General features: G+C 40.8%; 1 protein-coding gene across 1 annotated transcript in view; it reads left to right on the plus strand.

The window, feature by feature from the left end:
• Positions 1-14,892, plus strand: part of cacna1fb (calcium channel, voltage-dependent, L type, alpha 1F subunit) — a 254,254-nt gene that overhangs the window by 123,761 nt on the left and 115,601 nt on the right. The window contains exons 19-21 of the mRNA XM_065021108.1: positions 2,842-2,899; positions 11,277-11,385; positions 13,798-13,927. Coding sequence (XP_064877180.1) covers positions 2,842-2,899; positions 11,277-11,385; positions 13,798-13,927 — 297 coding nt within the window. The remainder of the gene's footprint in view (positions 1-2,841; positions 2,900-11,276; positions 11,386-13,797; positions 13,928-14,892) is intronic.

Below are 14,892 nucleotides of genomic sequence, written 5' to 3' on the forward strand. Positions count from 1 at the left end.
TGGTGGTGTTGTTGTTGATGGTGTAGTTGTTGGTGGTGGTGTTGTTGGTGGTGTTGTTGGGGGTGTTGTTGTTGATGGTGTAGTTGTTGGTGGTGGTGTTGTTGGTGTTGTTGTTGGTGGTGTAGTTGTTGTTGATGGTGTTGTTGTTGTTGATGGTGTTGTTGTTGTTTGATGTTGTTGTTGTTGGTGGTGTAGTTGTTGGTGGTGTTGTTGTTGATGGTATAGTTGTTGGTGGTGTTGTTGGTGGTGTCGTTGATGATGGTGTTGGTGTAGTTGTTGTTGATGTTGATGTTGGTGGTGTTGTTGATGATGGTGTAGTTGTTGGTGGTTTGTTGGTGGTGTTGTTGTTGATGGTGTAGTTGTTGGTGGTGTTGTTGGTGTTGTTGGTGGTGTTGTTGGTGGTGTTGTTGGTGGTGTTGTTGTTGATGGTGTAGTTGTTGGTGGTGTTGTTGTTGATGGTGTTGTTGTTGATGGTAGTTGTTGTTGGTGTAGTTGTTGGTGGTGTTGGGTTGTTGTTTGGTGTAGTGTTGGTGGTGTTGATGGTGTAGTTGTTGTTGTTGGTGTTGTTGTTGATGGTGTAGTTTTTGATGGTGTTGTTGGTGGTGTTGTTGGTTGTTGTTGATGGTGTAGTTGTTGGTGGTGTTGTTGTTGATGGTGTAGTTGTTGGTGGTGTTGTTGTTGATGGTGTTGTGGTGTTGTTGTGGTGTTGTAGTTGTTGGTGTTGTTGTTGATGGTGTGTTGTTGGTGGTGTTGTTGTTGATGGTGTAGTTGTTGGTGGTGTTGTTGTTGATGGTGTTGTTGGTGGTGTTGTTGTTGGTGGTGTTGTTGGTGGTGTAGTTGTTGGTGGTGTTGTCGGTGGTGTTGTCGGTGGTGTAGTTGTCGGTGGTGTTGTTGGTGGTGTTGTTGTTGGTGGTATTGTTTTTGATGGTGTTGTTGTTGATGGTGTTGTTGGTGTAGTTGTTGGTGGGTGTTTTTTGGTGTTGTTGGTGGTGTTGTTGTTGGTGGTGTTGTTGTTGATGGTGTTGTTGGTGTTGTTGTTGTTGGTGGTGTAGTTGTTGGTGGTGTTGTTGTTGTTGGTGGTGTAGTTGTTGGTGGTGTTGTTGTTGATGGTATAGTTGTTGATGGTGTTGTTGGTGGTGTAGTTGTTGGTGGTGTTGTTGGTGTAGTTGTTGGTGTTGTTGTTGATGTGGTGTAGTTGTTGGTGGTGTTGTTGGTGGTGTCGTTGATGATGGTGTTGGTGTAGTTGTTTGTGTAGTTGTTGGTGTTGTTGTTGGTGGTGTAGTTGTTGGTGGTGTTGTTGTTGATGGTGTAGGTGTTGGTGGTGTTGTTGGTGGTGTAGTTGTTTGTGTAGTTGTTGGTTGTTGATGGTGTAGTTGTTGTGTGGTGTTGGTGTGTTGTTGTTGGTGATGTTGTTGTTGTTGGTGTCATTGTTGGTGGTGTTGATGTAGTTGTTGGTGGTGTTGGTGTAGTTGTTGTTGGTGATGTTGTTGTTGTTGGTGTCATTGTTGGTGGTGTTGGGTGTCGTTGTTGATGGTGTTGTTGGTGGTGTAGTTGGTGTTGTTGGTGTTAGTTGTTTGGTGTGTTGTTGTTGGTGTAGTTGTTGTTGGTGTAGTTGTTGTTGTTGTTGGTGTCATTGTTGGTGGTGTTGTTGTTGGTGGTGTTGTTGTTGATGGTGTTGTTGGTGGTGTAGTTGTTGGTGGTGTTGTTGTTGATGGTGTTGTTGGTGGTGTTGTTGTTGGTGGTGTAGTTGTTGGTGGTATTGTTTTTGATGGTGTTGTTGTTGGTGGTGTTGTTGGTGTAGTTGTTGGTGGTGTTGTTGTTGGTGGTGTAGTTGTTGGTGGTATTGTTTTGATGGTGTTGTTGTTGGTGGTGTTGTTGGTTGTTGTTGTTGGTGGTGGTGTTGTTGGTGGTGTTGTTGGTGGTGTTGTTGGTGGTGTTGTTGGTGTAGTTGTTGTTGGTGTAGTTGTTGTTGTTGTTGGTGTCATTGTTGTTGTTGTTGTTGGTGTCATTGTTGTTGGTGGTGTTGTTGTTGATGGTGTTGTTGGTGGTGTTGTTGTTGGTGGTGTAGTTGTTGGTGGTATTGTTTTTGATGGTGTTGTTGTTGATGGTGTTGTTGGTGTAGTTGTTGGTGGTGTTGGTGTTGTTGGTGGTGTTGTTGTTGATGGTGTAGTTGTTGGTGGTGTTGTTTGTGTAGTTGTTGGTGTTGTTGTAGTTGTTGGTGGTGTTGTTGATGGTGGTTGATGTAGTTGTTGGTGGTGTTGGTGTTGTTGGTGGTGTTGTTGTTGATGGTGTAGTTGTTGGTGGTGTTGTTTGTGTAGTTGTTGGTGTTGTTGTAGTTGTTGGTGGTGTTGTTGATGGTGTTGATGTAGTTGTTGGTGGTGTTGGTGTAGTTGTTGTTGGTGTCATTGTTGTTGTTGTTGTTGGTGTCATTGTTGGTGGTGTTGTTGGTGTCATTGTTGGTGGTGTTGTTGGTGTCGTTGTTGTCGTTGTTGGTGGTGTAGTTGGTGTTGTTGGTGTAGTTGTTGGTGGTGTTGTTGTTGGTGTCATTGTTGGTTGTTGTTGTTGGTTGTCATTGTTGGTGGTGTTGTTGGTGTTGTTGGTGGTGTTGTTGGTGTAGTTGTTGGTGGTGTTGTTGGTGGTGTTGTTGGTGTTGTTGGTGGTGTTGTTGGTGTAGTTGTTGGTGGTGTTGTTGTTGGTGTAGTTGTTGTTGGTGTCATTGTTGGTGGTGTTGTTAAATGTGTCGTTGTTGTCGTTGTTGGTGGTGTAGTTGTTGGTGGTGTTGATGGTGGTGTTGGTGTAGTTGTTTCATACTGAATGTACTTGATCTACTCTTTTTCTCAGATTGACGTTGATGATGAGACTGAGTATGAGGAAGAGGAGGAGCCTGAACAGACAGAAGGTGAGGAGGAGCTTGCAATATTAGTACTATTATATATTATACTATCATGTTCTTTTAAATAGCAGTACCAGAATATGTACAATATCTGACCACTTTGGTACAGTAGCTCTTTGGTATTTTATGATTTTATAAATGGTATGCATTGTGTCCTGTGTCTTTGAAATAGCAATTGTGTCTTTGAAATGTCTGTTGTATGTCTTTGAAATGTCTGTTGTGTGTCTTTGAAATGTCTATAAGCTACATTATTGTATTACACACATGGCCAGGGACAGGAGATGTAAATGAGCTATTTGTCTTAATCTAGTGTAATGCATACATCTAATACAGGGCTCTCCATACCTGTTCCTGGAGAGCTACCCTCCTGGAGGTTTTCTCTCCAACCCTGTTCCTGAAGAGCTACCCTCCTGGAGCTTTTCTCTCCAACCCTGTTCCTGAAGAGCTACCCTCCTGGAGGTTTTCTCTCCAACCCCAGTTGTAACTAACCTGATTCAGCTTATCAACCACTTAATAATTGGAATCAAGGTGTACTAGAATAGTGTTGGAATGAAAACGTAGAGGACAGTAGCTCTCCAGGAACAGGTTTGGAATGAAACCCTAGAGGACAGTAGCTCTCCAGGAACAGGGTTGGAGTTAAAACCTAGAGGACAGTAGCTCTCCAGGAACAGGGTTGGAGTTAAAACCTAGAGGACAGTAGCTCTCCAGGAACAGGGTTGGAATGAAACCCTAGAGGACAGTAGCTCTCCAGGAACAGGGTTGGAGTTAAAACCTACAGGACAGTAGCTCTCCAGGAACAGGGTTGGAGATAAAACCTAGAGGACAGTAGCTCTCCAGGAACAGGGTTGGAGTTAAAACCTAGAGGACAGTAGCTCTCCAGGAACAGGGTTGGAATGAAACCCTAGAGGACAGTAGCTCTCCAGGAACAGGGTTGGAGTTAAAACCTACAGGACAGTAGCTCTCCAGGAACAGGGTTAGAATGAAACCCTAGAGGACAGTAGCTCTCCAGGAACAGGGTTGGAGTTAAAACCTACAGGAAGGTAGCTCTCCAGGAACAGGGTTGGAGTTAAAACCTACAGAAGGTAGCTCTCCAGGAACAGGGTTGGAATTAAAACCTACAGGAAGGTAGCTCTCCAGGAACAGGGTTGGAGTTAAAACCTACAGGAAGGTAGCTCTCCAGGAACAGGGTTGGAGTTAAAACCTACAGGAAGGTAGCTCTCCAGGAACAGGGTTGGAGTTAAAACCTACAGGAAAGTAGCTCTCCAGGAACAGGGTTGGAGTTAAAACCTACAGGAAGGTAGCTCTCCAGGAACAGGGTTGGAATTAAAACCTACAGGAAGGTAGCTCTCCAGGAACAAGGTTGGAGTTAAAAACCTACAGGAAGGTAGCTCTCCAGGAACAGGGTTGGAGTTAAAACCTACAGGAAAGTAGCTCTCCAGGAACAGGGTTGGAGTTAAAACCTACAGGAAGGTAGCTCTCCAGGAACAGGGTTGGAGAGCCCTGAAATAGTTTATCTAGTATAATGCATAAATCTAGTGCAATGCATCACATTTCTTGTGAGATTTTATGTTTTAATTGTACGTGATCCCTGTCAAAACAAAAGGTGAGGAGCATGCAACAGAAGGAGGTGAGGAGCATGCAGTAGTAGGTGAGGATAAGTCCTTCAGACCAGGGTCAAATGCATAGTTCAAATACTTTCAATATTTGTGTGCTTGGTTTATTTGTTCAGACAGTATGGAACCAGTGGTCCTAACAGTCTAAACTCGACAAGCTTAATCAAGCACACCTCATAAAATATGCATTTGATCCAAGTCTGTTCATCAATCCAACCACATTGGCTAACGCCGATGTGAAATGACTAGCTAGTTAGCGGTGCGCGCTAGTGGCGTTCAGTCTGTGATGTTACCCACTACGAGACTTTGTAATAGTTGTTTCCATTGCTCTGTAAAGACCGTGATCTTTGTGAAGTGACAGTTAACGATGCTAGATGGTGGACAGTTGTTGATGTGTTCAGATGGTCCCTGGTTCAAGCCCGGGTTCGGGGGCAAGAAGCGGGACGAAAGTAATGCTGTTGACCCAAGTATCCATCCTAGCATATACTGTACACTTTCTGGGGGGAAAAGGAACCCAAAATGGTTCTTTGGCTGTCCGTGTATGAGAACCATTTTGGGTTCCAGGGAGAACCCTCTGTATAAAGGGTGCTACATGGAACCCAAAAGGGTTCTACCTGGAACCCAAAAGGGTTCTATCTGGAACCCAAAAGGGTTCTACCTGGAACCCAAAAGGGTTCTAACTGGAACTAAAAGGGTGCTACATGGGACCCAAAAGGGTTCTACCTGGAACCCAAAAGGGTTCTATCTGGAACCCAAAAGGGTTCTAACTGGAACTAAAAGGGTTCTACCTGGGACCAAAAGGGTTCTACCTGGAATCCAAAAGGGTTCTAACTGGAACTAAAACAGTTTTGCCTATAGGGACAGTCGAAGAACCCTTTTGAAACCCTTTTTCCTGAGAGTTTAAGGCTATTCCAGAATTCTCCTCTGTAACCCCAGGACTGCAGAAGGGCTTTGGTGTCACACAGCCCACAGCCCACACAGCCCACTGAGCCCACACAGCCCACAGCCCACACAGCCCAGGCCACTGAGCCCACACAGCCCACTGAGCACACCACGTCGTTTCAACGTGGACATTGTGATGATATTTGGTAGAGACCTTGATCAATGACATTTCAACCTTTATTCAGCCAACTCAAAAAGACAGCCAGACGTTTGTTGAATTTCCAATGACAATTAAATCAAATTTTATTTGAAACATGTACCGAATACAACAGGTGAAATACCGTGAAATGCTTACTTACAAGCCCTTAACCAACAATGTAATTCAAGAAATAGACGTAAGAAAATATTTACTGAATAAACTGAAGTAAAAATGTAATAAAAAGATACACAATAAAATAACAATAATGAGGCTATATACAGGGGGTACCGATACCGAGTCAATATACCGGGGTACAGCTTAGTCGAGGTAATTGAGGTCATTTGTACATGTAGGCAGGGGTAAAGTGACATAGATAATAAACACAGAGTTGAAGTGGTGTAAAAACAAAGGGGGTGAATGTAAACAGTCCGGGTGGCCATTTGATTAATTGTTCTGCAGTCTTATAGATTTAGATGCACTACTGTTCCACTGGATGTCATAAGGTGAATGCACCAATTTGTAAGTCGCTCTGGATAAGAGCGTCTGCTAAATGACTTAAATGTAAATGTTATGGCTTGGGGTTAAAATATGTTAATAAGGAACTGTTTGGACCTAGACTTGGCGCTCCAGTACCGCTTGCTGTGAGGTAGCAGAGAGAACAGTCTATGACTTGGGTGACTGGAGTCTTTGACATTTTTTGGGGTCTTCCTCTGACACCGCCTAGTATATTCAGTACCAGTCAAAAGTTTGGACACACCTACTCATTCAAGAGTTTTTCTTTATTCTTTTTCATTTTCTACGTTGAAGAATAATAGTGAAGTCATCAAAACTGTGAAATAGCACATATGGAATCATGTAGTAACCAAAAAAGTGTTAAACAAATCAAAATATATTTTAGATTCTTCAAAGTAGCCACCCTTTGCCTTGATGACAGCTTTGCAAACTCTTGGCATTCTCTCAACCAGCTGCATGAGAAATGTTTTTCCAACAGTCTTGAAGGAGTTCCCACATATGCTGAGCACTTGTTGGCTGCTTTTCCTTCACCCTGTGGTCCAACTCAGCCCAAACCGTCTCAATTGGGTTGAGGTCGGGTGATTGTGGAGGCCAGGTCATCTGATGCAGCACTCCATCACTATCCTTGGTCAAATAGCCCTTACACTGCCTGGAGGTGTGTTTTGGTACTGTTGAAAAACAAATGATAGTCCCACTAAGAGCAAACCAGATGGGATGGCGTATCACTACAGAATGTTTTGATAGCCATGCTGGTTAAGTGTGCCTTGAATTCTAAATAAATCACAGGCAGTGTCACCAGCAAAGCACATCCACACCATCACACCTCCTCCTCCATGCTTCATGGTGGGAACTACACATGCGGAGATCATCCGTTCACCCACACCCCGTCTCACAAAGACAGTGTTTGGAACCAAAAATCGTAAATTTGGACTCATCAGACCAAAGGACAGATTTCCACATGTCTAGTGTCCATTGCTCATGTTTCTTGGCTCAAGCAAGTCTCTTTTTATTATTGGTGTCCTTTAGTAGTCGTTTCTTTGCAGCAATTCAACCATGAAGGCCTGATTCACGCAGTCTCCTCTGAACAGTTGATGTTGAGATGTGTCTCTTACTCTGTGAAGCATTTATTTGGGCTGCAATCTGGGGTGCAATTAACTTTAATGAACTTATCCTCTGCAGCAGAGGTAACTCTCGGTCTTCCTTTCCTGTGGCGATCCTCATGAGAGCCAGTTTCATCATAGCACTTGATGGTTTTTGCAACTGCACTTAAAGAAACTTTAAAAGTACTTGAAATTTTCAGGATTGACTGACCATCATGTCTTAAAGTAATGATGGACTGTCGTTTCTCTTTGCTTATTTGAGCTGTTCTTGCCATAATATGGACTTGGTCTTTTACCAAATAGGGCTATCTTCTGTATACCACACCTACCTTGTCAAAATACAACTGATTGCAGCTCTAGCCTTTAGCTTGGTGTGGATGTTGCCTGTTATCCATGGCTTCTGGTTGGGATATGTACGTACGGTCACTGTGGGGTAGCATCCGCATCCTCTGACCACTTCCATATTGAGCAAGTCACTGGTACTTCCTGCTTTAGCTTTTAATTGTAAACAGGAGGATAGATTTATGGTCAGATTTGCCAAATGGAGGGAGAGCTTTGTATGCGTTTGTGTGTGTGAAGTAAAGGTGGTCTAGAGTTTTTTTCCCCTCTGGTTGCACATGTGACATGCTGTAGAAATGAGGTAAAACGGATTTAAGTTTGCCTGCTTAAAGTCCCCGGCCACCCGTTTCTGGATGAGCATTGTCTTGTTTGCTTTTGGCCTTATACAGCTTTGGCCTTATACAGCTGGTGGAGTGCGGTCTTAGTGCCAGCATCGGTTTGTGGTGGTAAATAGATGGCTACGAATAAAATAGATGAGAACTCTCTCAGTATATAGTTTTGTCTACAGTTTTTCATTAGGTACTCTACCTCAGGCGAGCAATACCACGAGACTTCCTTAATATTGGACATCGCGCACCAGCTGTTATTGACAAATAGACACACATCCCCACCCCTTATCTTACCAGACGTAGCTGCTCTGGCCTGCCGATGCACGGAAAACCCAGCCAGCTCTATATTATCCGTGTCATCGTTCAGCCACGACTCGCTGAAACATAAGATTGTACCGTTGGTAGGATAGCCTTGATCGTAGATCATCCAGTCTATTCTCCAGTGATTGCACATTGGCCAATAGGACACAGATGAAATATGGCAAACAATGCCATTCCTATTCATTAATAAGTGGCAGTTTCTTGTATGTATTGTGACAATAGACACATTAGGGAAGCCATAGAAAAAGGCATCTGGTTGATATCCCATTCACTGCTCAATAGGAACTCAGAGCCTTCTAAAAAGAGTCCCTTCCTGATTGGATTTTTCTTAGGCTTTCACCTGCAATATCAGTTCTGTTACACTCACAGACAATATTTTTACAGTTTTGGAAACTTTAGAGTGTTTTCTATCCTAAGCTATCAATTATATGCATATTCTAGCATCTTGTCCTGACAAAATATCCCGTTTACTTTGGGAATGTTCTTTTTCCAAAAATGAAAATAGTGCCCCCTAGTTTCAAGAGGTTAAGAAAATTCCAATGTGAACAGTCCCTACTTGGGTCAAGCAAAAAGGTTTTATGTGTAGGTACCAGTATTTTGTTGCCCCCATAACCCAACTTCTTATCTTGCCCAATTTTTTTAAGGAGTTTTGTTTACACACCTCCTTGACAGTGGTTTACCCACTAGCTGACGAATTCTCACAAGGCACCCCGACCTCTTCACGCAAATGACGGGGATTTGGCCCTGTTGTCGGGGAAACAGTAAACACTTTGAGTTGCACTTATTAAAGAAAAAAAACTCTTCATCCAGTTCAAGATAAATCATATTTGTTCTGATATCCAGAAGCTCTTTTTGGTCATAGGAGACGATAGCAGCAACATTATGTACAAAATAAAATACAAAAAAAATATAATAAATAAATAAATAAATAGCAACAAAAAAAATTGTAGCGCGTAAAATGGCAACCTTTTTCCAGGTCTATCAATATGCTTTCAACCATCTAAAATCACAACAACATTCAAATGGGAATACAATGTCAGATATTTTGTATTTATACAACAACTTGATGCGTTATCACTGTGCTTCATCTAATAGCAAAACCAAATGACCTGGATTACAGATGAGATTCCATTAAAAGTACATGGTGCAAGTGATTAATGCTGTTGGAGATTCTTCAGATTGTTATAGTAATGCTAAAGATCTCCACAGACCTGTAACCTTTGCATGCTGTCTTGAACATGCACACTTTCTGTGATTACAGAAGACATTTATAGCTGCAGTAACATCAGCCCCCCAAAAAAATGTATTATTGATATTATTGGATTCACGTCTTCATCTCAAACAAAAAGCGTAAAATGTGGTTCATTCAAGTCTCAATCAAAAGTTAAAGAATTAGGACTAAATCAAATTAAATCAGACTTTAAATGCACTTTAAATATAGTTTGATTTGATTTAGTCCGAATCTTTAACTTTTGATTGAGATGTGTATTAACCACATTTTACGTTGATACATTTTTGCAAATATAATGTATTTTCCAAGTAGATTCCATGTCACAATACATTGATAAATTACGTTGAATCAACCAGTTCGTTGATTCAACGTAATCATTCGGGAAGGGCATCATTCTTTTTTAAGATGGATGGAAATAGAGTTAAATAGAGAGACACAGTGTGATTACGCCAGTCACACTCGTAACACCCCGACCCAGTGACTCAGTCATTTAGATCAAACTGAATGTTCCTCAGATCAGTGTTTCCTCAACCCTCTCCTCAGAACCCCCAACCAGTCCAACCTTCTCCTCAGAACCCCCAGCCAGTCCAACCTTCTCCTCAGAACCCCCAGCCAGTCCAACCTTCTCCTCAGAACCCCCAGCCAGTCCAACCTTCTCCTCAGAACCCCCAGCCAGTCCAACCATCTCCTCAGAACCCCAGCCAGTCCAACCTTCTCCTCAGAACCCCCAGCCAGTCCAACCTTCTCCTCAGAACCCCCAGCCAGTCCAACCTTCTTCTCAGAACCCCAGCCAGTCCAACACTCTCCTCAGAACCCCAGCTAGTCCAACCTTCTCCTCAGAACCCCCAGCCAGTCCAACCTTCTCCTCAGAACCCCCAGCCAGTCCAACCTTCTCCTCAGAACCCCCAGCCAGTCCAACCTTCTCCTCAGAACCCCCAGCCAGTCCAACCATCTCCTCAGAACCCCCAGCCAGTCCAACCTTCTCCTCAGAACCCCCAGCCAGTCCAACCTTCTCCTCAGAACCCCCAGCCAGTCCAACCTTCTTCTCAGAACCCCCAGCCAGTCCAACACTCTCCTCAGAACCCCCAGCTAGTCCAACCTTCTCCTCAGAACCCCCAGCCAGTCCAACCTTCTCCTCAGAACCCCCAGCTAGTCCAACCTTCTCCTCAGAACCCCCAGCCAGTCCAACCATCTCCTCAGAACCCCAAGCCAGTCCAACCTTCTCCTCAGAACCCCAAGCCAGTCCAACCTTCTCCTCAGAACCCCCAGCCAGTCCAACCTTCTCCTCAGAAGCCCCAGCTTTTGAACTCTGCATTGTTGGGAAAGGGCTAGAAAGTAAGCATTTCATGGTAAAGTCTACACCTGTTGTATTTGGCACGTTGAGTAAAGTAACAAATAGCAAGGGCTTAGTGATGAGTGATTGGTTGACCAGTTGACCAGTTGAATCAGGTGACCAGGTGAATCAGTTGAATCAGGTGATCATGTGAATCATGTGAATCAGGTGAATCAGGTATCCAGGTGAATCAGTTGAATCAGGTGATCATGTGAATCAGGTGAATCAGTTGAATCAGGTGAATCAGGTGTCCAGGTGAATCAGTTGAATCAGGTGACCATGTGAATCAGGTGAATCAGGTGTCTAGGTGAATCAGTTGAATCATGTGAATCAGTTGAATCAGTTGAATCATGTGAATCAATTGTATCAGATGAATCAGATGAATCAGGTGAGCTTGGACTGGAAGTACTGTAACATGTAAAATATGTGGAAGTGGCTGGAGGTTCTGATGGAGAGGTTTAGGAAACACTGGATGCTATCAGGTGGCTGTTTGTCAGACAGACTATGTGTTTCTCTCTCTCAGAGGCGGCAGTAGGCATCCAGCTGAACGTAGCAGACATCCTCCCTCCCAAGGAGAAGGTTACACCAATCCCAGAGGGTAGCGCCTTCTTCTGTCTCAGCAAGACCAACCCGTGAGTCTCGTACAAACACTAAACTAATCGACTATTTATTGAGTTTATTGAGTTTACTATTACTATTATACTATAGTAATACTACTATTATACTAGAGGACTACTACTATTATACTAGTGGACTACTACTATTATACTATAGTAATACTACTATTATACTAGAGGACTACTACTATTATACTAGAGGACTACTACTATTATACTAGAGGACTACTACTATTATACTATAGTAATACTACTATTATACTAGAGGACTACTACTATTATACTATAGTAATACTACTATTATACTAGAGGACTACTACTATTATACTATAGTAATACTACTATTATACTAGAGGACTACTACTATTATACTAGTGGACTACTACTATTATACTATAGTAATACTACTATTATACTAGAGGACTACTACTATTATACTAGAGGACTACTACTATTATACTAGTGGACTACTACTATTATACTATAGTAATACTACTATTATACTAGAGGACTACTACTAGTATACTATAGTAATACTACTATTATACTAGAGGACTACTACTATTATACTAGAGGACTACTACTATTATACTATAGTAATACTACTATTATACTAGAGGACTACTACTATTATACTAGAGGACTACTACTATTATACTATAGTAATACTACTATTATACTAGAGGACTACTACTATTATACTATAGTAATACTACTATTATACTAGAGGACTACTACTATTATACTAGTGGACTACTACTATTATACTATAGTAATACTACTATTATACTAGAGGACTACTACTATTATACTAGTGGACTACTACTATTATACTATAGTAATACTACTATTATACTAGAGGACTACTACTATTATACTAGAGGACTACTACTATTATACTAGTGGACTACTACTATTATACTATAGTAATACTACTATTATACTAGAGGACTACTACTAGTATACTATAGTAATACTACTATTATACTAGAGGACTACTACTATTATACTAGAGGACTACTACTATTATACTATAGTAATACTACTATTATACTAGAGGACTACTAATATTATACTAGAGGACTACTACTATTATACTATAGTAATACTACTATTATACTAGAGGACTACTACTATTATACTAGTAGACTACTACTATTATACTATAGTAATACTACTATTATACTAGGGGACTACTACTATTATACTAGAGGACTACTACTATTATACTAGTGGACTACTACTATTATACTATAGTAATACTACTATTATACTAGAGGACTACTACTAGTATACTATAGTAATACTACTATTATACTAGAGGACTACTACTATTATACTAGAGGACTACTACTATTATACTATAGTAATACTACTATTATACTAGAGGACTACTACTATTATACTAGAGGACTACTACTATTATACTATAGTAATACTACTATTATACTAGAGGACTACTACTATTATACTATAGTAATACTACTATTATACCAGAGGACTACTACTATTATACTAGAGGACTACTACTATTATACTATAGTAATACTACTATTATACTAGAGGACTACTACTATTATACTATAGTAATACTACTATTATACTAGAGGACTACTACTATTATACTAGTGGACTACTACTATTATACTATAGTAATACTACTATTATACTATAGTAATACTACTATTATACCAGAGGACTACTACTATTATACTAGAGGACTACTACTATTATACTATAGTAATACTACTATTATACCAGAGGACTACTACTATTATACTAGAGGACTACTACTATTATACTATAGTAATACTACTATTATACTAGAGGACTACTACTATTATACTATAGTAATACTACTATTATACTAGAGGACTACTACTATTATACTAGTGGACTACTACTATTATACTATAGTAATACTACTATTATACTATAGTAATACTACTATTATACCAGAGGACTACTACTATTATACTAGAGGACTACTACTATTATACTATAGTAATACTACTATTATACTAGAGGACTACTACTATTATACTAGAGGACTACTACTATTATACTAGTGGACTACTACTATTATACTATAGTAATACTACTATTATACTAGTGGACTACTACTATTATACTATAGTAATACTACTATTATACTAGAGGACTACTAAAATAAATGTGCATCTGACGAATAGTGAGCAGAGACTTGTTTTCCTTTTCTGAAGCGTATTTAAATATAAAACAGTAATATTTAGACAATTAGGTTTGATCCCAGCTCTTCTGTTTAAGTTGAGACTGTGCTAGCCCACTGAGCTAAAGCCTAGACATTATCTTTGGGAGCTAACACACGTCTTCAGGTCTTCGGTAAGGTTTCGTATCAAGGTCTTCAAATTATTATTATTGTTATTGTTTGTTTGTTTGTTTCTTCAGGATCCGTCGGGGTTGCCACTTCCTGATCCACCACCACATCTTCTGCAATCTCATCCTGGTCTTCATCATCCTCAGCAGCTGCTCTTTGGCATCAGAGGATCCCATCAGAGCACACTCCTTTAGGAACAATGTAAGTTACACACACTCCTTTAGGAACAATGTAAGTTACACACTCCTTTAGGAACAATAAGTTACACACTCCTTTAGGAACAATACGTTACACACTCCTTTAGGAACAATACGTTACACACTCCTTTAGGAACAATGTAAGTTACACACTCCTTTAGGAACAATACGTTACACACTCCTTTAGGAACAATGTAAGTTACACACTCCTTTAGGAACAATACGTTACACACTCCTTTAGGAACAATACGTTACACACTCCTTTAGGAACAATGACCCCTTTTCTCCATAAATAATATGAATGTGCTTGAACTGATGTTCGTCAAGACATAATGGTGGCAAACGCACTGGGTAAACCGTTTAAAGACTGCAAGCGCACGAGAGCGAATTATAATACGTTTTCTTGAAAACGGGTGGTTTTAAGTGCATTCTAACGTGGACTTTGTTTGCGGAAGCGTATCAGTCGTGTCGAAGGTTTTACGCGCGCTCAGTTGTTGTGTCTCGAAGCGCTGCGCGCGAGTAGAAATTTTAAATGGAAGTGATTGGAACTCCCCTTGGGTGCTTCTGTTATGGTGAAAAGTTCACAATGAAACTAACATTAAATGTGGAAAATGATGTATTTGCATGTGTTGGCCATCAAGCAACCTAATCATTTCTATGCCATTGTGGGCAACTGTAGGCTACCATTTGATACAATGAATATGCTGGAATGACTATCACTGGAGTGATTGCAAATCAATTTGTGCAAACGCATTTAACAAATAGCCTATAATTTCAGTGTATTGTTGTTGTAGTCTTGTGTTATTATGTAAATATTAATGGCCATGTTTAGTTAGTTGGATTGGTAGCAATTGTGGTCATGGTTACAGCGCTATCCAATTCCCAATCGGCTGTTGTTAGAATGCATTAGAGTGAAGGAAACAGTCAGTCAGATGTTGTTAGAATGCATTAGAGTGAAGGAAACAGTCA

The sequence above is a fragment of the Oncorhynchus nerka genome, linkage group LG7, assembly GCF_034236695.1.
Source record: "Oncorhynchus nerka isolate Pitt River linkage group LG7, Oner_Uvic_2.0, whole genome shotgun sequence".
Lineage (NCBI taxonomy): Eukaryota > Metazoa > Chordata > Actinopteri > Salmoniformes > Salmonidae > Oncorhynchus > Oncorhynchus nerka.